Source organism: Nilaparvata lugens, chromosome 3, assembly GCF_014356525.2.
Source record: "Nilaparvata lugens isolate BPH chromosome 3, ASM1435652v1, whole genome shotgun sequence".
Classification (NCBI taxonomy): domain Eukaryota; kingdom Metazoa; phylum Arthropoda; class Insecta; order Hemiptera; family Delphacidae; genus Nilaparvata; species Nilaparvata lugens.
Window position 1 is genome coordinate 22,668,480 of NC_052506.1, and position 24,077 is coordinate 22,692,556.

Below are 24,077 nucleotides of genomic sequence, written 5' to 3' on the forward strand. Positions count from 1 at the left end.
GTGTGAAAATAACCAATAAAAAAAGTAAGAAAATATCTCTTGTTTGATTCAGCTGCACTAACTGGCATTTCAAGCTCAAAATCACTTCACGGTAGTTGGTATAATCCACCTTAAAAATCTAGTATCAACAATCTAGCATCATTCTCAATCCTCATCTCTCTCATTAACCAAGTGCATCGTAAATAGATCATATAATATTGAATATAACATCTTGCATAGAGCGTAGAGTAGGGTAGCTTCAGTATTGTACTGGGTGGAAGAAAGCAAATGAGAAGATGAAAATAAAACGAGAACTAGAAGATGAGAACAAAAATATAAGAGACAAGAGAAGGGAACAGCCGCTCACTGGTGACCTACTTTCCAAGTGGGTCACCGAATTTTAGAAGAGAAGGAGGAGGAAGAATCATAATAGAAGTGAGAAGGAATTAAAAAGGGCGCGGTAGTGGGGTGGATTGGTTTTTGATATAGGGGAGTTGGATTAGGGCTTTGGTTGCCAGTAGCAACGCACAGTGGGGGGGGGACACAGCCGGCCCCAGCAAATCGTGTAGGCTGAAATTGAGTGGAGAGAGCAAGAGAGAGCGAGAGAAACCCCAGGATAGGCAAACACATCGTGTGCAGGAGAATGAAAAGGAGCCGTCTAATCAAGAGGACCAAAAGAACCGTCAAAAGCAGAGGATGAAAGATGTTGTTTTTCTCTCTCTTACTGCTCTGTCTCTCTCTCTTCGTCTATCCATGGGTCGTCGCGACGGCGAATCAGTTGCTAGGCGGATCTACCCCCCCCTCAACCACTGCAACTATTCCAAGTCCCCCCCCTCCCACATGGCAGCAAATGTCAAAATTGGTGGAGGGGATTCTTGCAGCACTTGAATTGGATGCTCAAAAATAGGCTCCACGACATAATATAAACCCTCCCCCTCATCCACAGTAGAAGTACAGTATAAACAAAAAATCCACATCTCAAATTATGAATTGATTCTGCAGAGCTCCTAAAACAGGTGATATTATCATAAGAGGCATCAAGTGTGGATTCCTCTCCACCTGTCTTTAGTGAGATTCACGTCATGAAGTCAGTGGAAATTATAGGACGGCATTGATGCCACTTTTCCTTTTCCACCGACTTCTATAGTAGATTCGCTGTGATTCAAGTCACCCCGGTTTATTTGATATACTCTCATTATTGATTATTTTTAATTATTCAAATTAATATTATATTTTATCCACCAACAGAATATATCTTTTTACGTTTTTATAATACATTTCCAATATTATTGAGATAATACATTCAGGTTGTTCAATATATGTTTTCATAGCCTACTGCCAACAAACGATTTAGCAACGGTGCGGAGTTGGAGAAGGATATAGGCAAAGAGCTACTGCGTTGACAAGGATATCATAACAATTAATCAGGTGCTGACTTTAAAACGTGAATCTTACTATAGAATCAGAATTTCTACAGCAAAAAATATTGAAACAATTTGCATGTTAATTGCTGGATTAGAAGAAGTAGCAACCGAAAAAAAATAGTGTTATGAACTGGAGTTATAAATCCTGTTGACAGCGGTGACAGGGCATGTCTCATCAAACATCATCTGCACACCAAACTGAAGATATCGGTCTGTTTGTGAAATTATCTGCAGAATAAAGTAACTTACCAAGTTGATTTTCCCAGCAGAATCCACTGGACGTTCAATCCATTCGGTATCTGAAATAAATAAAAATATTTAAACAAAGATGGTTTTATTGGTTTTTATAACGCATCATCACGCCACAGATTAACTTGAAATGATGCACAACGATTTTTAATATAAGGAGTATATATATAGGCCTATTTGAATTTTGTACGAGGTTTTTTCTCGACATAAGATCAAACTATAATAATAGTGTAAAACCAGTCTAATAAAACAAAGTGTCACGTTAATCAAGTCGTTATCTAGAAGCCTACCAGATCTCGATCGAAAAGCATCCTGCTAAAATTTAATATGACTACTGGTGGGAGGGACTCAGTCCCTCATGATCTCAGTTCATCTAGAGCCTATTATGACAATTTCGTGAGAAACTGAAACAAGTGGAAGATGAGTAGTTAGTCAAAGTTCGTCAATTGTCACAGCATCACGGCATAACCTAAGGATATGTTTAAATTATTATTTGCTGTATACATATTACAGTATGTTTAGAATCTAGCAATAGATAGTATTGAAAAAAGTAATTTAACGGAATAAAGCTTGATTTGACTTGAGTTGAAGGGTAAAAGGGTAGGTTGGGGGGTTAGCTTTTTGCTTTTCTTCTTCTGCCTTTCAGGGTTTAGGCATCTCTGCCTGTTCAGAACCTCATATCATTCTGTCCATCTTTTTCTTGGACGCCCTCAGTCTCTCTTACCTTCTGGGTTGTAGTTGAGTACTAATTTTGGTAGCCTGTCTTCCTCCAACCTATTTACATGTTGGTACCATTTCAATCTACTTAGAGATATATTTTCGTTTATAGAGAAAACGTTCAGTTGTTTTCTTATCTCAGTATTTCTAAAACGAGAAATAGTCTACTCTCATCTGGTCCTTTTTGATTTTAAATTCCAATATGCTGGAATTATATTGAAATATATCATAAATATCATTAGATTATAATATGATACTATATTCACTGGACTTTCTAAAAATAGGTGACGAACTGAGATTTCGACAAACTAAAGTAGTATTCACACCAAACTCGGCAGCTCTGCAGAGTCTGTGGATGGATGGATGGAAAAAGATCTGTCTGTGCCGGCTTAAGCAATGCAGTTCTACACACCGCACTCTGCGTATCAACCGATATCGGCCAGATGACGTTTCCGAGAAAACTCTGCTGGCATGCACATGTTTTCGAATCGCTCTGGGAGCGATTTTCTCCAGGCATCCGAGCGGACGTTTTCGATAAAGTTCTCTCATCAAAAACCTAAATCGCGTAAAAGAAAAATTCTAATTTCAGATTCGGATTCAGCGCCTTGAAATTAATAATTTGGCTCGCCTTTGCTCAAAAAAATGAAAAATGAGGAATCGGCAGAGATCTTGAAGAAACGCCTTCTAAACATTACCTAGAACAGTGAAATTTGCTCAGAACAAAGCTATTTTTATTATTCTGAAGTTGGTAGGCATGCTATTGAAGTGGAAATGGTTTTCATTAATGAAATATGATCCTAGTATTGTATGATTTATTTTGACTATTCTTCTCTTTTTATCTTGCCGACTGCGGCTGACTGTTGGCACAATCAAATTACATTTTCCACTTATTAGTAGAATTCAATGAAATCACTTTTACTGACTTATTCAACGACAAGAGAACTTCACTAGAACAAAATCAAAATCAGTCTGCTCTGTTGCCTTTGCTGTCGCTGACCGTGCTGTGCCTCTAGTCACTAATTGTTGAAGCTTAACTTTGCTTTTTAGGGCTACTTGTATGTACAATAGAAATTAACAATTGTAGCACTCAATTAATATGTATTTTAACACATCATGTTTTGAACTCTTGAGAGTCATTTTAAGTGTGAATCACTTGAGAATGACTCTGAAGATTTCAAAACATGTTGTAGTAAAATATATATTAAAAGGGCGCTATGAATTTTAATCACAGTATACATACAGTAAGGAAACTTGGCTATACCCTGACGCCAAAATCCGCCATCTTGTTAGGAAGCGCCGCATTGTAATAGTATTGATGGTAGGTTCGGATCACTTTAATGATCCGGATCAATTGATCGCATTCACATTCACTGCCACGAGCCAATCAGAAGACCAGGATTGGAACTTCCCAAGGTCACGTGACGTGTTTAGTATAGGGGTCATGTAAAAAGCATTGATTAGATAGGCGTTTGATACAAGTTTCCATTCTGTATCTATTCTGTGTTTTAGTTTATATTGTAATTAAAAATTTACAAGAAATATATATATATAATATATATATATATATATATATATATATATATATATATATATATATATATATTCACAGTAATTTATGTTAGATGGGGTCTGATTTATTTCGATTATTCGTTCCTGGAGATGTCATGTCATGGAGATCGATACTTTGAAATAGTCTATTGTATCAGATCTGAATGGTATCTAACAATAGACATAATAAAATCACTTATTCAAATGTATTTAATTTTCTTTGTATGAAATTTTTTCCATTATTATTATAATTGTATTATCAACATGTCATAACAGTTCACGGAAAATATCAGTTGAATTGCTGTCTTGCAAGCTAGTCAGCAATTACTTGTTGACTGTTGCGATCATTATCAACTACTAATACCCAATTCATTCAAACAATCGAGAAACTTGCTACATCGGTAGTACTTCAAACTACAATACAGTGGAAAATTCAGAGAAATATTACACCTGAAGTATATATTTAGTATGAGAGATTGTATATAATTTTTCTATCATATAACAAACAATGCAAAAAAAATATTTTAATAATATATTCACTTCTAGAATATAATTAATACAATGATAAATGAACAGTAACTATCAATATATACTATCATCACTATTTTGTGTGCACCTATAAGACCTTCCTAAACAGCTGATCGGTACATGATCAACTGAAACCGTGATCAAGTGAATATCACTCCTACTAGGGCTCATTTGTGATTTCCGCACACCGTTAGGTTTGGCATGCATATACTATTTTGAAGTCCACGATATAATGGTAGTGGAGAAAGATAAGGGAACATAATTGCCGATTCTCTGCCCTGCCAATGCCTTCTATAGACGATATCTGATACCGGTATATCTGATATAATATTAACTGTTCATTCTTGTCTAAAATGATAAATTTCACTTTATTCGTCAATAAAATATAATTTTATTTTAAATTATTTAATAATAAATTTGCATAATTGAGATTGAATATTTTGTTGATTGAATTGAATTTGTTGTCAAAAATTACAAATACATATTTGTACAATACAATTACCAGAATATACAATATACAATAACCTACAAACAGACATTGATTGTAACTTGCATAACAATAATTATCAATGTAATATTTGGCACTGCCAACATAAGATTCCTTGTGTGTTGGCAGATAAATTACATTTTTGCATTGTTAAAAAACAATCTTACAACATTGCGGAGGTTGAAAAGGATAACGCTATCTGCTTTGTCAATGATAGACAAGAATAGCTAACCAATTTTAATCAGGTGCTGACTTTATAACGTGGACCTCACTATAGCCTAGAGATAGCTTAGACCATAGACGAATGCACTCTTTTGTCTGATACTCTTGTTAATGTCTATGTTGTTTTCCTAGACACATCCAAATAAAAATTAAGTATGTCTGAAATGAATGAACGTGTTGCAGACGTCAGTGAATGGTATTCTGAATGAATGAACGTGTTGCAGACGTCAGTGAATGGTATTCTGAATGAATGAACGTGTTGCAGACGTCAGTGAATGGTATTCTGAATGAATGAACGTGTTGCAGACGTCAGTGAATGGTATTCTGAATGAATGAACGTGTTGCAGACGTCAGTGAATGGTATTCTGAATGAATGAACGTGTTGCAGACGTCAGTGAATGGTATTCTGAATGAATGAACGTGTTGCAGACGTCAGTGAATGGTATTCTGAATGAATGAACGTGTTGCAGACGTCAGTGAATGGTATTCTGAATGAATGAACGTGTTGCAGACGTCCGTGAATGGTATTCTGAATGAATGAACGTGTTGCAGACGTCAGTGAATGGTATTCTGAATGAATGAACGTGTTGCAGACGTCAGTGAATGGTATTCTGAATGAATGAACGTGTTGCAGACGTCAGTGAATGGTATTCTGAATGAATGAACGTGTTGCAGACGTCAGTGAATGGTATTCTGAATGATGAACGTGTTGCAGACGTCAGTGAATGGTATTCTGAATGAATGAACGTGTTGCAGACGTCAGTGAATGGTATTCTGAATGAATGAACGTGTTGCAGACGTCAGTGAATGGTATTCTGAATGAATGAACGTGTTGCAGACGTCAGTGAATGGTATTCTGAATGAATGAACGTGTTGCAGACGTCAGTGAATGGTATTCTGAATGATGAACGTGTTGCAGACGTCAGTGAATGGTTTCTGAATGAATGAACGTGTTGCAGACGTCAGTGAATGGTATTCTGAATGAATGAACGTGTTGCAGACGTCAGTGAATGGTATTCTGAATGAATGAACGTGTTGCAGACGTCAGTGAATGGTATTCTGAATGAATGAACGTGTTGCAGACGTCAGTGAATGGTATTCTGAATGAATGAACGTGTTGCAGACGTGACTCGTGAGATGGCAGACCTCTTGAGCCAAGTGGCGGACGTCGACATAGACGCCAACGGCACGTTCAAGTATATCTTGATCCGGGTCTACGGGCCTGACACCACCGACAACTCAGACCCCCCGTCCAAGCTCATAGTGCGCGGATACCAGCGCGCATCCTACCATGTTGATATCTACGAAGAGGTACGATTACATTTCTACAAAAAAGTTGAACTGAAATTAAAGTTTAAACCATCAGACACACATTATAATAAATGCGACCATACATTCATCAAACGGGTTTAATAGTTGAACCAAATTTACATAATCAATATTAGTATAACTCTTCATAAATTATTAACTATAGTACCCTTGTGCCTTTATAGCACCCTTTTCAGCTTTTATTTTTAAGAAACTGTAATACGCAAGTTTCCACATGCATGCCTCTTTCAATAGTATTAATAGGACTAATTATTCATAATATAATCTATGTTTTTTTTCTAAAGGTATACGTTTTCAATTTTGAAACAACAGCCAATGATTGAGATGGAAAATCCCCTTTTGTAAAATCTTAAAGGTACTTGAACGTATTCTTTAATAATGCCTGTAACTGTATTTTCGCCACACTGCACAGAAAGCAGCTGTTTTCCAGTCCCTACATAGATCTGAAAGGCATTGTTTGCAGACGACTCTCGTCTGACGTCAGAACAGGTTTCTTTCCGGCCTAGGCCGGAAAGAGTACCCTTTCCAGAAGCTAACATGGAACTAAGAAAGGTGATCAAAAAACAGCTGATCAAAAAACTTTTCATTATTTGTGTTCATTATTCAATAATTAAAACATTTATAATAATATCATCTTATCGTCATTTGAAAGAATAAAAAAGTATAAATTCAACCTCCCACATAGTTGAACATAATCTTTTAGGTTATTTAGACAAATCAGAATAAAAAAAAAATACTTGGACAATATTTCCTGATATTCAGATTACCTCAGATTTACTAGAGCTATCACCTTCCACTTCTGCTTTCGGAAGTGCTTAGTAAACAACTATTCTCATTTATAATTATCTTGTTTATTTTTGTGTGTGGCGAAAAATAGCGTTCGCACCACAGGCAAAAATGTTTTTCCGGCTCTCAATCTTGAAAACCGATTTCGAGCCGGAAAAGTCTCATTTTCTGCTCTAGGTGCGAAATATACTATTTCCGGCCGGGTTGGTTTAGTGGTAAGGAGCGTTTCAAACTTCGGTCTGCTAGCACCGCCTGGTTCGTGGGTTCGAATCCCGCCGATGGCATGGAAGTTTGTTTGATCAACTCATCAATGCCCCATAGCACTTTACATTAACCACGCACAAGCAAATAGCTCATGTGGGCATTAACCACAAAACAAAATTTTTTGCGGTCTTTTGTCGCATAAACGAAAACGTACCTTTACAACAGATTATTTACTGTACAGTATTTTCGTTTCTGTCTTATTGGTTACTAGCAGATAACTCGTGCTTCGCAAGGATCTATTTTAAAACTCAACAAACTGAAAACTTGACTTAATGAAATCTAGAAGAATTGAAAATAGGTCTATAAGAATCCTCGGTTAATTAAGAATTTATATTCAACATTTCAAGTAAATCAGTCCAGTAGTTCAGACTTGATGATGCGTCAAACATAATTTTCCTATCCTTTACACGTGTATACGTTTATAAGCCAGTTCATTCCTTCATTACAGTATAGAAGATGATAGATAGATGGATTTATCAGTATCTTTTAATTAGAATAACTTTTGGAAGGTTTGAGATATTGATGTGCGGTTTTCACGATACTTTCACCATATTTATTCTTGAAATCCTGTATCGAAATCATGTATCATATGACCACCTTCCAATTTAAAAAAAATGAAGTTGGATTCAAAATGGAGGTTCAAAAATGGTGGACGAAATTTGGGTGTGACGGAAAACCTGTTTTTATTATTCGAATAGGATTCCCAATCATCTTCTAATTTTCCTTTTTGAAAAAATGTTCAGCTGCTTCCTTACAACAACTGGAAGCATGTCAAATTGAAAACTTGACAAACTGAAAACTTGATGTTATCAAATCTTGAAGAATCGAAAATAGGCCTATAACCATCCTTGGTTAATAAGGAACCTATATACAAAACTAGCAAGAACCCGTGCTTCGCAAGGATCTATTTTAAAACTTGACAAAATGAAAACTTGACGTAATGAAATTTTGAAGAATTGAGAATAGGCCTATAACCATCCTTGGTTAATTAAGAATCTATAAGCAAAATTTCTAGTTAATTAGTCCAGTAGTTCAGACGTGATGATGCGTCAGTAGTTATTTGTATATCTAGAGTGAAAAGTGCTGTTTTTTCTCCCTGAGGGAAAAGTTTGAAGCCCGAGGCGAAGCTGAGGGCAACAATTTTCCTGAGGGAGAAAAAACATTTTTCACTCGTGATATACACAAAATTTTTCCTCCACCTACATTTTTATAAAAACTGCTAATAAAATAATTTTTAAAAACGTATGTGACCAAACAATGTGTTACAACATAATCTAAAAAGTAAACAGAAACAGCTGGCTTGTAATCACAGTTCTCCTCCGACAGCTCTATCTGTCGGCTAAAGTTGTAACAACAATGACAGCCAAAACTACAGCTATGATGAAGTTCCCGTTTCAAATTTGATTAGTTAATAAGTAATATTCGTTGGCTGATATTTTGATATATACATTATATATATACACAATATATACATTTCTTTAGTATAGTGATATGAAGTTTGTAATAATAATTTCAGCATACAAACATAAATTTCATATATCGATCAAATGTCTGGTTGAGGTATTGAATTTAGTTGGTTTAATGACTACTCTATATGCTTCCTCATCTGAGCTCAGACCTTCTGACCTATTCCAAATGTACGTTTTTAAAATAGAGATGCTTCCCATGTTATTTAAATGGAGTCACTTTTACTCCCTAGGGAGTTTTTCTGTTTTTTAGTACCGAGAGCGAAAAAGTGACACTTTAGTATCATGTTTCAGGGAGTAAAGTAAGTACTTTTGACAGTAGGTGGAGGAAATAGTTATTTGTATATCTAGAGTGAAAAGTACGACTTTTTCTCCCTGTGGGAAAAAGTTTGAAGCCCGAGGCGAAGCCGAGGGCAGCAATTTTCCTGAGGGAGAAAAAGTATTTTTCGCTCGTGATGTACACAACATTTTTCCTCCATCTACATTTTTTATAGAAACTGCAAATAAAATCATTCTAATAACTTACGTATTGGTGACAATGATTCCTAACAACATAACCTAAATCTAAAACCTAAAAACCAGTCGTCTTATTGGCACTGCCGATTGCACTATCTATCGGCAAAAGTTGTAACAATCATATCAGCTGAGCAGCTACCAAAAATGGCTGACTCCAGATCACGCGGTTCAGATTTGAATTGCAGATCAAAAATATTTGTTGGCTGGTATTTTTAATAGAATAAAATATTTTAAAAATTGTATAAATTTTTATCGTCTACTAATATTGAGAATATAATAATTATCATACAAACATATATTTCATGAGTTAATCAAATTTCTGGTTGTGGTATTGAATTCAGTTGACTCAATGACAGACACCTCTATTATGCTTTCTCATCTGAGCTTAGACCTTCTAACCTATTACAATGTAAGTTAAAAAATAGAGATGCTCCCCATGTTATTTAAATGGAGTCACTTTTACTCCCTAGGGAGTTTTTCTGTTTTTTACTACCGAGAGCGAAAAAGTGACACTTTAGTATTAGGTTTCAGGGAGTAAAGTAAGTACTTTAGACAGTAGGTGGAGGAAAATATAATTTTCCTATCCCGTACGTGCATAAGCCAGCTCTTTACTTTATATAATTATTATAGATATAGTTAACGACTGCAAGAGATAGGACTGTGGAACAGAATAGTGGTGAAACTATGATAGCGCCAGAAGTGTCTCAAACACAATAGTAGGTACTACATGAACTTTTTGAAAGTGATTTGAAAAAATTTTAAAACAACAGAACTGAATCCTTATCATTCTACCTTCATTTAGAGAGGCTTTTGTTTGAGCCGAATGGAAATCTATTTATAGAAAAATGAATGTCTGTTTGTGTGTTTGTTTGTATGTTTGTTTGTTCCCTGTAGACTTGAAAACTTCTTGACATAACGGCATAAAACTTTGGGAATATGTTGTGTGAATATTGGGGATGGTTTCTGAACAGAAATTTTAATAGGGGGCTAATAATAATTATTCATTAATCCATTTTACAGACATATGATTACAATTCGCCGTGCAGTTCGCTCCACAATATTTTTGCAATCACATAAGTGAAAAACATGCGAACATGAATACAGAAGTATCGGCAATTTTTTATTTGATTAAATTCATGTTTTGAAGAATTCATTGTTACGATTGATAAATTGATAGGAGCTTATAAATATTTTCTAATTCAAATGAAATAACTTCTGAAAAAAATAATGATTGGATAAATACCAATATTGAATTATTGTTGACCAAGAACTCAGTACATAGATAATTCATTCAACTAATTCTGTATTGATAAAATTATAATCATTTTCTCTATTGATAATCAATTTCATCAACTAACTGGAAAAAGTTCTTCAATTTCCATTAATTTATTAATAGAATTATATAAATCTAAAGTGTAGGTCATATCTAAATTCACAAAGAGTTCGATTCTTGTTGGCAAGATAGATGTTATTCAATGCAGAAATCATTATTTTACTAAAAGATAGGATAAAATTTCTCTTTCAGGGGGAGATTTGACAACCCACAAAACTCATTTTTCATTTGAAGAAATAATATCAAAAAGGTGCATAGGACCTTACTTTTTTGTTCAGCTTGCCAAAATACACCCCTCATTTTAATATTAAAATTTTAGACTGACTGTACAGTGAGTCAATCATTCTATCAAGGCTTGAATAATTTTGAAATTTTAATTAAATAAAAATGGTAGAGAATATTATCATGTAGATATCAACACCTTTATTTTAAGACATATTAACTGCATGCGTTTTCATATTGCCGATACAGCATTGGTAAAACTGTAGACGTTTATTTAGCAGTCTCAAAAAACTGTTCTAGCTGAGAAATTAATAATACCTACATGCCACGTGTAGGCTTATACATTGCATCAGGAAAACGAAGTTCAAAACTTTGGTTTTCCTAAACATATGTTTTTGAGATAATTTCTTTGATGCAGCTGTTTCACATTCACCATTATAAATTATACAGAGTTTGTGAAAATAAAAATATTTATTGATTACCAAAACAATACTATTATTATATTAATGATAATAATTAATTATTAAAACAATACTTTTATTATATCAATCATAATAATATTATTAAACATATTCATTAATTATCAGAACAATATTATTGAGGTTGAGTGGAATCAGGTAGAAAGCAATAATAGAACAGATGTTCTTTTTTAATTTCTATCATATTATTTTGTTATTTCTAATGATTACAACATATGTTAGGATATCACATGTCAATAAATAAATTATCTCATTTCCATATGGCACTCACCTTACCATGTTTATAACCTTCCTTAATAGGATCCTTTTTCATCCTTTGAAACCCTTCGAGGCAAAATATCTCAAAATCCGTTCTTAGTGCGCTTCTAGTATGTTTGAAGAATATTTGTGCAAAGTTTCAAGTCTGTAGGACAATTAGTTTGAGCTGTAGTGTGATTTTACATCAAAATTTTCGAAAAATGCCCTCTCCTGGACCCCCTGTGCTCCTGATCGAAATTTTTATGCATAGATCTAATTTTTTTTCGTAGCTGAACAATAAAGTTCCTCATGACTCTGCTGTGCAATGAGCGGTTAAAAAGTACAAAATTTTGGGGGGGTTGCAAATTTCTGAAAATCCTTTCTTAGTGGATGTTTTCAGGCTACCATAAACAATCGTGCAAAATTTCAAGTTTTTAGGCTCAGTAGTTTGGGCTGTGGTGTGATTTCAGTCTGCCTTGGCTTAGCCTTTTATAAGAATAGAGAAGAAGATGTCAAGTTAATCAGTCCAGTAGTTAAGACGTGATTATGTGTCAAACATAATTTTCCTATTCCGTACATGTATAAGCCAGTTCTTTCCTTTATTATAGTATAGATTACCATGTTGCTTTGATCTGTGATCAGTATAAATGTCTTGTATCATCTAAAGGTGCGACTACACAAGCTGAACCGAACCTCGAACCGCGCAGCAAACCGTGCATTCCGCCGAACATCGCGCCTTTCAGCGAACATGAGCAAATGTTTCATAAAGTTAAAAATCAGCTGTTAAACATTCGCCGTACCGTACTCCGAACCGTTCACCGTGCCGCTCGCCTCTGTTTTAACTGTTCGCCGTACCGTACTCCGAACGCTGAACTTTTCAGCCAATCCTCCATTACAATTCGCCGTGCAGTTCACTCTACAATTAATCAACAATTTCATCAACTATCCATAAACTGACTGAAATAAATACTTCAATTCCCATGTATTTAATTGATAGAATTATATAAATCTACAATGTAGGTCATATCTGAATTCACAGAGTTCTATTGTTGTTGGCAAGAAACATGGTATTCAATGGAGAAATCATTGTTATTTTAAAAGATAGGATAAGTTGAATAGTTTTCCTTTCAGGGGGAGTTCTGACAACCCACAAAACTCATTTTTCACTTGAAGAAATATCTAAAAGGTGCATAGGACCTTATTCTTTTGTTCAGCTTGCCAAAATATCCCTCATTTCAATATTAAAATTTTCGACTGACTGTATAGTCCAGTCACTATATACATTGGTGCATGCAATTTATATTGTAGTTCTGATTTTTTAATATTTTATTTGGGTACATAAGAGAAGTCCAGAACCAATTTCTTCATGCAAAATTTCCTTGTGCTAGATACAGAGTGGCCCAAAAGCCTCGTATTTTCGGTTCATTTTCCAGTTTTCAGCTATTTCTGCCAAAACTCGTAATCGGACAGAAAAATTTGCTCTCGCCTTTTTTCTAGATTATGAAATCCTGAATAAAATGAGGACATTCGGAACTCTCTATCTCCAATGAGTACTGAGTTTTGATTTTTCAAAAATAAGTGAAATTTGAAGAAAAAATCAATTTTGATGAATTTTAGTTTTTGATCAACAATATCTTCCGATTGTTACCATTTAGATGTATAATTCAAGATCCCTCTGGACGTATTTTTTTGCTCTACAATCTGAGATCAGGTAGAGCGCTGAATATGGGCTTAAAAACACTACAACAATAAATTTTCCATTTTTTGACCAAGTTTGACTTATGATGCATGATTTTGGACCGCCTTGACGAGCTGAGAAGAATGAAGTGTAGTACGATGAAATCTGTGCATTGTGTTAAAAGTTATAAGTGTTTGAAATTTTGATCCTTGAGGTGTCCTTAATCGCGCCTCTCCACTAGGAAATACTGAAATTAAGTGCATATAACGGGTGATTCTCATAGAACATTATCACATGAACTTATTTCTTTGTGCGAAATATCAATGTGAGGACAATGTAGTTGGTGATGATGGTTGAAGCTGAAAATTAGGTGTTTTTCACAATACAAGGAGCATTGTTGTCAGGTGTACCTGGAAATCTATATGAGATAGAGCGCTCTACCTGATCTCAGATTGTAGAGCAAAAAAATACGTCCAGGGGGATTTTGAATTATACATCTAAATGGTAACAATCAGAACATATTGTTGATCAAAAACTAAAATTCATCAAAATTGATTTTTTCTTCAAATTTCACTCATTTTTGAAAAATCATAACTCAATACTCATTAGAGATAGAAAGTTACGAATGATCTCATTTTATTCTGAATTTCATAATCTAAAAAGAAGGCTAGAGTAAATTTTTCTGTTCGATTAAGTTACGAGATTTGGCAGAAATAGCTGAGAACTGGAAAATGATCCGAAAATACGAGGTTTTTGGGCCACCCTGTATCTAGCACAAGGAAATTTTGCATGAAGGAATTTGTTCTGGACTTCTCTTATGTACCCAAATAATATATTAAAAAATCAGAACTACAATATAAATTGCAAGCACATTCCCTTTTTTATGTCTATATTGACTGGACTAGTACAGTGAGTCAATCATTCTATCAAGGCTCGAATAATTTTGGGACTGTAAATTAAATAAAAATGGAAGAGAATAATTTATTTATGTAAGAATATCACCACCTTTATTCAAAGCCATATTAACTGCATGCGTATTCATATTGCCGATACAGCATTGATAAAACTGTATACGTTTATTTAGCACTTTTTATAAAAAAACTGTTCTATCTGAAAAATTAATAATCAATGCCACATGACATGTAGGCCTATACATTGCATCATAGAAACGAAGTTTTAAAACTATGTTTTTCTAAACAGATGCTTTTGAGATTATTTCTTTGATGCAGCAGTTTCACATTCACCATATTATTATAACTTACAGAGTTTGTGAAAATAAAAATATAATTATCAAAACAATACTATTATAATCTTAATAATAATAATAACAGTATTATTATTAAAAATATTTATCAATATAATTATCAAAACAATATTATTGAGGTTAAGTTGAATCAGGTAGAAAAAAAATAATAGAACAGCTTTTTTTTTAATTTTATCATATGATTTGAATGTGAAATCGCCGTATGAAATCGTATGTCCCATAATTTGAACATTAATTTATTATAAAAATCTAGAAGGAAAATTGAAATTTGGACTTCGAGGTACACGAGATTGATATTTTTAGAATCGATGTGCAAAATTTGGAGATCTAAATCATTTCTGTTTTTCCGGTATGCAATCCACAAGTTGACATGTTTTGATGCGAACAAACGAACACACGAACAAACACAACCCTACTCTCTCTTATTATATAGATTATACTTTGTTTTTAATATTTTCATTTTTTAACTTGGAAATAGAGCCAAATTTATTATTCTTTATTCATAACATTAAGCACTTAACTTGTTTCATCATTCTTGTACTTCTCTTCTTCAGCCAGATTTCTTCTTTTTCTTATCTCTTCTTCTTTCTTTGTCTTCTTTTTTCGTCGTCAGTATCATATTTTAATTTCAGGCGTAGTTTTGTTTTCCTACATCTAGTTGATGTATTTCAATCATAAAATTATACTCTCATTTCCCAGACTAGTTGATTTATTATTATCACATCATCTCCAATTGAATGCCATGGCTAACGAGCCGGCAATGCTGCAATACTAGGTGTCTAGATTCAGCTGTTAGCCGGCTAGATTGCATTTTCAATTTTCTTTCATGTTACTAGCTTTTGGCTGCTTTCAACTCGGGCTTACTACAGTGATATTCACGTTATAATGGCAGTATTTGATTAGATAGAAATGGTGCTACTATCCTTGTACATCATTCCACAAAGCAGTTAGCGCTATCTTTTTCTTGCTCCACAGCGATACCTGATCGTTTTTCAACAATGTAGAAATGTAATCAATTATAATCAATTCACAAAATAGATAATCTCAATCATGAAAAATTAATAATTAGAAAATATATAAGTTCCAGACGAATAAAATATAATTGGTTACTTTAAACAAGAATGATGAACAGTTATTATTACATCTGATATACCAGTATCAGAAATCCAACATGGAAGGCAGTGGCAAAGTGGGAAATCGGCAACACTGTTCTCCTACCTATCTCCACTGCCATTATAACGTGGACTTCACTGTAGGTGGATGAACATAGTTATCTAACGATGGCATACGGTATAATGAGGGAGACCGTGTAAACAGTGTCCCACGAAAGGTGTAACAGCCGAAGATTATAAATCCTACTTTAAATTTGCAACAAAATCTATCCAGTAAAATGTTCTTAAATCGACCTTACGTTTCGAGTTACTTTATTCGATATTCTTGAATAACCTCAATAACTAGAAAACTATAAGTCAATATCTAATTCTAAAGATATGGTTGGAAAGAGGAAAAAATTTCAAATACGATTCATATAATTTGTTCCTTTGTTTTACGTTTTTGAACTTTTCTATGAGCGTTCAAACTGTTTGAAATTTAGCTACTCGACGACTGTAATTTTCTCAACTTTGAGCGCTTATAAAAAACTTATAAACGTTAAACAAAGGGACAAATGATATGAATCTTATATGAAATTTCTTCCTCTATCCAATCCTTTCTTCCTTCCTCGATCCTTAGAATTAGATTTTGACTGATAGTTTTCTAGTTATTCAAGAATATGGAATAATTCATTTATCTCGAAAACTAAGCTCGATGTAAGACAATTTTACTAAACTCTTATTGTTGTGAATTTAATGTAGAATCTATGATGTTCGGCTGTTACATGTTTCGTGGGACCCTCTGTATAACAGCCTCCCTCATAAACTATATTATACTGTATAGTTTGATGACATCGTTAGATAACTGTAACACGTTTCGTGGGACACTCTGTACTATTGTGTCTACTCTTCTGTTTACAGGTGCAGGCGAAACAGCTGAAGCAGCTGGGCCTGGAGTGTGAGTGCGAGGGTGGCGGCCGCATCAAGCACGACAGAGACGAGAAGAGGTTGCTGGTCTATGGCTACTCACAGGGCTTTGGCCGCGCCAACCATCAGCTGGCCGTTGACCTTCTCAAGGTCAACTTTCCCGGCTACGAGGTCACCTGGACCAACGACGGTTACTGATCAGCTGATACTAGACTCATCGCGACCATTCTCATGCCACATAGATAATCTTAAGATAAATCTCAAAGAACCAATTAAATTATATTATAATTTACTTATTATTTATTAAAATTTATTTTATAAATCATTGTAATTGATAACTTCTGTCTTAAGGAGCTGAAGTGAGGTCCACGTTAAAAACTGATTAACATTGGTGTTGCTATCCTTGTCCGTCATAAGACAGAGCAGATATATCTATTATCTGTCCTTTTCTAGCTCCATAGCCAGATTGTTTTCAACAATGTAAAAATATTATTACTTATTACTAGACTCATCGCGACCACTCTCATGCCAGATAGATAACGTTGAGCTAAATCTCATAAAAACAATTAAATTATATTATAATTTACTTATTATGTATTACTTATTCGTTATATTACTTATTATTGATTACATATTTTAAATGTGTAATTTCAATTATAAAGATTTATTATATAATTGAAATATATATCTTCTAGTCAAATAAAGTATAATTTATCTTCATTTTTGAACTATTTGACGACACTACAGTCTAATTTTTTCATTTAATACGTTCATAACGTGGGCCTTAATGTAGTAGAAAAGTGGGCGTCGTGAGTCATCAAACAGCTTATAGATATTTGACCTGTCTATAAATCTTGGTTAATAGCATCAATGTTAGTCGCTGGTTAACTACTTTATATGTTTATTTGATATTTTATTCAATGAAAATGTGAGACTGGAGAATTTATTTCTTCATCAGTAAGTTACTGCAAGCAGCAATATTTACTATTTTTTTTAATTAGTTACGTTTATAACGTGGACCTCACTGTAGAAAAGGGGGTGTCGTGACGTCATCACATAAACTAAGATCAGCTAATAAATTTGATCTCTTGTCTATAAATCTTGGTTAATAACACCACGTTCAAGTGCTGGTTAACTATTATGTTTATTTGATAATTTATTCAATGAAAGTGTGGGACTGGAGAATTTATTTGTTCACCAGTAAGTTACTGCAAGCAGCAATTTACTATAAGCTTATTCTACAAGATAATTCCACGAAACTGTAGAACCCACTATCACCAGCGAGTGAGGAGGAGTCACAAACTACAGGAACAGCTGACTTCAAGATGTGTTTACAGTAGCCAAGCACAGGACGGCATTTAATTGATTAAGTAGTGCATGTCTAGTGTATGTGCACCTTACAGTCAGCTTTTTGTATTGAAGGACTTTTCACTTGCTGGTAACGGTAAGATTGTGACTATTTCATTTTACTGTCAATGACGCTTTCTAGGTCTTCCCAATAAATAAATAAATAATGCAAGCCTTGACAAATGAATGAATGGTGATGGCTTCACTTCAAAATGACTTAAGGAATTTATCAAATGATTCAGACAAAATTTTGAATTAAATCCTTGCTACTGATTTAATGTAAAGAAAGCTTGAGATTGGAAGGTCAACCAACCAGGTTTACCACTGAAACCTGTAAATTAAAAACATGACTGATCAGGTATCCTATAGCAGGCATATTAGGTCCAGATTAACTTTAAGGCTGTGCAAAACCATTTTGGGAACATTTTACTGGTGGCACTTCAATTTTTTTTTCATTTGTATGGTAACAAGTTATCAAAATGAAATGAATTTCTGAAAAAAAATTTTTTGTCCATCAGTTTATGAGATATGGGTACCTAAAGTTGAAATTGTTGTGCCAGAACACGTTCAAATCGGTAGCAGATAGAATCAAGTAATTTTGACAGTGCATGTTTTAATGTATTGTTCATGATATAAAATACTAAATTCCCCAAAACATCAATTTTGTAAAAAATTGTTTTTCCAAACCAATTTTTTATGGAGTGACCAAATTTGCAGAAAAATTTATTAATACCTTATTTAAATTTTTTAAATCTCTTCTACTTATTGAGAAAATAAGGTAACTTGAAAAATGGTACTTGAACTAAATTTCAAGGGCCAATTTGGCCATTTGATCCGTCGGGAATCAGACTCTACCACCAAAGAGAATACAGGTATATTAAGTATATAAACACCAGACTATATATTAGCACGATGGAATGCAGTCTTCTAATGTTGCCAGTTCTACATGTCCGAAAAGAGTGAGAGCACCCACTAACTCATCATTCTCTCTTTTTCTTTTACCCAGTTTTGACAAGAATAGGTCTTTTCCCCAAGGGGAAGTATTGATAAATGCAGAGCTCATTCAAAAAAGTTCTTTTCTTTCTTCATATCAAAGTTTGAACTACCCCAGATGGAGAGAAATAGGGAAATAGTCAGTCTTTCATGAAAGAACTCACCCCTAATGAAAACTCTATTCACAGTTACAGGCTTCCGTAACTAATTGATTGTTGTAGGTTTAGGGGCTGGCCTGAAAATGTTCCTAGCCCTGCTGAAACGTTTCGAGAGCTAGACACTTAAACTGTGTAGATCCACTTTTAATTGTCAGCATTACTTATGAATAACATCAATGCTTCCCATCCAGTCAATGCTGACCGTGTCAGGTACTCTATAGTGTGGATCACTTTCAACAGTCAGCATTCCTTATGAATTACATCAATGTTTCACCTTGAACTAATGCTGACAGTGTCTCACTGTAAGGCAGCTTGGTTGTGTGTCAGCCTACCTTGTGAATAACATGGAAGCTCGTCACGTTCAACTAATGCTGACATTTTAGAGTGAATCTCACAATAGAGCAGATTGGTTGAGTGTCAGCATACATCGTGAATGATATCAAAGTTGTTCCCGTTCAATTAATGCTGACATTTTAAGATGAATGCCACCATAGAGTAGCTCCGTTGTGTGTCAAAATACTTATAAATAGCATCAATGCTGTTCTCTTTCAACTAATGCTGACAGTTTTAAGTGAATCTCACTACAGAGCAGTAGCAATTATCGGTAGCAAGACAATTTGGACTTCTACAGCCGCCCGTGAGAGGGAAGTAAGAGAGAAATTCATTGTTTATTCTCCAAAACCAATCGAGTACAATCACAAGAATGTTTGTTTGAAAATGAATAACAGAGAGAGGGTGTGATAGAGTGAGAAGGTGTGAGAGTGAGTGGGTGGAGAGAAAGATAGAATGAGGATCAGAGGGATAGAGAGACAGTCTTAGAGAACGCACAAGGGATGGTGACAGAGACAGACAGAGAGGGAGTGAGAAAGGGTATGATTGGCATATTGCTATCTTGTTTGCTTATTCTCATTCCAGGAAAACTTTGCGAATAACAAAAAATCTAGTATAAGAATGTTTGAGAGAGAAAAATACAGTATTTATACTAACTTGAAAAATTACCAAAGGAGATAGAGTAGATAGAGGTTATCAATTCGAAACAAAAGGATCCTCCTTGATTCGAGACGTAGTACACAACATAATTTTATCCAATAAGACATGATTTATCAAATATGAATGATCTCTTTCTGCAATAATTATCAAAAATTAGTTCAGAAGTTGCAATTAGTCTACATGATTCTTCAAGTTTTACATCAATTTTTATGTAATAATTTGAAACACTGACCGTAATCATGACGATTACTACAAAAATTGAATTGCTTGGAAAATAGAAAACTATCACTATAGTGATGATTATGATGAGAATTATGAAAGATTATATTGTCGTTGGGCTGTGGTCCTTTCTGAATGTTCCAAGTCTTGCTATTTGGGGAACGGGCGAAAATCGCATGAATTCAATCTAAGTGCTGAGTTGAGTGAGTATTGATATTTCTTGTCTCTTGGATATAAATAAATCCAATGATCATATTTTCATTGTTATTATCCATGTGATTTGAAATTATAACTACAATTTCTTTCTCATGTATTTCTATTATCCTCCAAAAGAATGAAGAAGTCAATAATTTACAAACTAATGGGGAGATGCATTGTCATCAAGTTCTAACCTATTCTGAAAATTTCAAGTCTCTAAACTTAGGTAGTCAGGAAGTGGTCAAAAATTGTTTTTCATAAGTTGTATGTTACAAGACTGACAGACAGACAAGAACGAAAGTGAGTTGATAGAAACGCTGTGAAGAAACCTTCTCCTCTCATATGTGAGTTATAGGATAGATAATCAATCTAGTCTGGAGTTTAGAGTGGTCCTTCAGTAGAATTCTAACAATGCCTCTGCATCCGAGGGATGAGCAAAAAATGGAACGGTTTGGCAACATGGTAAACATAACGGGTGGCCGTTGTTTTCACCAGTCTACACCAGGGAACTCCACAGGAGGTCTCACAAACTGGACTCAAGACACTAATTTTTGACTCTGGGTCTTGCCAGAGTCAAAACATCCGAATCATTATCTATTGAGCCTCACCTTAAGCAAGAATAGCTTAAATTGAAATTGAAAACAGAGTCATTCATTGAGAATTGTTATACAGTATTAAGGACTAAAGAAACGGGTTATTAACTTATATAGCATAACTACAGCAGATTCAATATTGTGTAAAACAATGTCACAAAAATAATATATTGTAAAATTTCCTACTCCCATCAGCATTAATATTGACAAAATAAACACCAATTCTAAATAATTGTATTGTCTTATTTACACCTATCATCCTACAAAGCCGGTTAATGCTGGAAAGGTGAGTCTTAGAAATGGTCAGAAAATTATTTGAAGAATTACTGAAAGAAGTATATTGATTATACCGGTAGTATAGATTAATAAGTACTGACAGTTCATCAGTTCATGAGCCGAGTTACAATAATAAACAACGAGAAACAAATTTGATTTTAGAAATAATAATTTACTCACTTGCAATTAAAAATGTTTGCTGGTATTATCTCGCAATTTATCTCATTATCAAGTCATATTATATGTAGTTTTTATAGAATATAGTTTGTATAATGTTGAGTTGATCAAAACTTGAATATAAAATCTAGGTACTTATAAAAATTAGCCAAAGTATTGTCATAAATGTAAGTAATTAGTTAAACTATGGGATATAATCCACATGACAAACAACATGGAAGCATTAATAGGAAACATTTATGACAGTTTATAATGATTATACAAGCAATTCCTTGATTAAAATTAAAAGTGATTTCTAATTTTCAACTATCGAAAAATAAATTACAATAAGATCTGTAATGAGAGTATAAAACTTCAAGGACATACCAATAAAATCAAATTAGAAAAACAACTTATTAATCATCATCCTCCAAGTGGGCTAAAATATTAACTTCATTTTTTCCAAATAAATTTTGATGTAGCCTACCGTAAGCAGTTTATATATTTTGGTGAAATAACACAGTTAGGCCTACGGTAGTCTATTGACAGTGCAACATAATTTTTGAAATATCTCTTCTATCACTTTGATATGGAGAAATTCCACATCTCTGTTCAGTGTAAATGCAGTGTTGATATTTATTATTTTTCTTGGCTATAATGTATTTAATCTAGTCTAGTTAATCAGCGTTGCAAAAAATGGGTTAAAATTGAATTAATTGAAAACAAGGAATAACTGATTTATTCAATGTAAACTGATAGTATTGTTCAGTTGACAAACTGCTAAGTGTATTATTCAAATGACAACTCCTCAGCCATCAGACTGTCAGGAGAACAAATACAAGTAAGTTACAAGTCCAATTTACATTGCTGTATAGGCTAGATAGTATTACTGTCACAAGTCACACAACACTACCTATTGATATGATTTTATTTTTCTCCAAAGTCACGACTTATTTTGTCTTTCTCAAGTATTATTCTAAAAATGTAGCACTTGAAAATAGATAACTAGCGGAAACTTTTCAAGTCTTAAAATATCGATAAGATGGAACCTAATAGCGTTTTGAATTAGTAGAATATAACAATATAAGTCATTTAAATTTTATTTATATAAATACACACAGTTTTTAATGTAAAGCTCTATTTCAGAAAATATACTGTACTCACCCAACAAAACTATGTACTGCTTTATGCTGTCTTCACTATAATATACAAACCTCACTTTCTTAATAACATAATATTTATAAAACTCATAAATAAAGCATTATTATTATTGCAAACAGAATAACACCTAATACAGCACTTGTCATGATTGTAGATTCACAGATTTAGAAAAACCGATAAAACTGCAACATTCAAGATGTTTGGAACGACTAATTAATGAAGTGAACCAAGTTTTTTTACACATTTACAAAACTCACAATCTATTTTAATAAACACAAAAATACACAACTAATGAAAACAGAAACAATTTTTTAACGGAAACCGATTTTAGGTTAGAATCTGAGCAGCCAGCTGGAGAAAACAGTACCAACAAAGTTTTGGAAATATATAGAGTTGTGGATCACTGTTATAGACGATCAATATTCTCACTAATCACTTGAAATTGTCAAATAATTATCAATTTTGAAAATTATTATATAGTCCAGTTTAGGAGGATTATCATGTCATGTCAACAAATCAGATTATTTTAATCAAATCGATTAATTGTCTAGCTAGATAAAATTTCTTGCTGATTGATTATGATTACACAACTGGAAATAATTCTGTCTCTCTCCCACTGTCTTCTGTTATCGAGAGACGACGAAATTATCATCCGTTTTCCAAGGATGAATTATCCTTTTAATGTCGTTCAGCGAGTTTTCCAAAGAATGAGACCTAGTGCAATCGAATCTTTAAAATATCATAAACCTACTATGTTCCAAATCTCGTGAAAATCGTGAGATCCGTAAAACATAAATAACCAGATATAAAAATAGCCAGATATAAAAATAACCAGATATATACAGAAATTGCTCGCTTAATATAACAGGATTAACTAGTAGCCCAATCTATTATAAAACTTCCTAAAACAGTGAACTGGGACTGAATCAATTTATTGATTTAATCATTTTAAGGATGAATAGATCTGCAATTAGTATCAATTTTTGTTAAAATTCAGGATAACAAAAATGTTGAATGAAGCCAGTCTGTAAGAAAATTCCTCCTCTAAATTTTCAATAAAATAAATTATTATAATTTTTAAAATATAAATTATAAAATAAATAAATTTCATCAGGAATTTACTCACCAACAAAAAGTTACACGTATGGTAATTGAAAAGAAATCAATTTTAATTTTCCAATTTGTAAACAACAAGTAGACTGAACGGTATAGAATTGTAGGAAATGTTATCCTCCATAGT

At 33.6% G+C, this 24,077-nt stretch overlaps 2 protein-coding genes across 4 annotated transcripts in view; one reads left to right on the top strand and one right to left on the bottom strand.

The window, feature by feature from the left end:
- The window catches only part of LOC111057487 (14 kDa phosphohistidine phosphatase), a 30,992-nt gene extending 9,516 nt beyond the window's left edge, over positions 1 to 21,476 (top strand). For both annotated transcript variants that reach the window (XM_022344917.2, XM_022344915.2), the window contains 2 exons: positions 6,278 to 6,465; positions 16,741 to 21,476. In XM_022344917.2, the coding sequence (XP_022200609.2) occupies positions 6,292 to 6,465; positions 16,741 to 16,944 (378 nt within the window). In that variant the 5' untranslated portion in view covers positions 6,278 to 6,291 and the 3' untranslated portion in view covers positions 16,945 to 21,476. The remainder of the gene's footprint in view (positions 1 to 6,277; positions 6,466 to 16,740) is intronic.
- The window catches only part of LOC111044428 (polyhomeotic-proximal chromatin protein-like), a 159,129-nt gene extending 135,952 nt beyond the window's left edge, over positions 1 to 23,177 (bottom strand). For both annotated transcript variants that reach the window (XM_039423315.1, XM_039423313.1), the window contains exons 1-2: positions 22,841 to 23,177; positions 1,653 to 1,702 (exon numbers count right to left, since the gene is read on the bottom strand). The gene's annotated coding sequence lies outside the window, so the exon portion shown is untranslated. The remainder of the gene's footprint in view (positions 1 to 1,652; positions 1,703 to 22,840) is intronic.
- Positions 23,178 to 24,077: the final 900 nt, after the last annotated feature.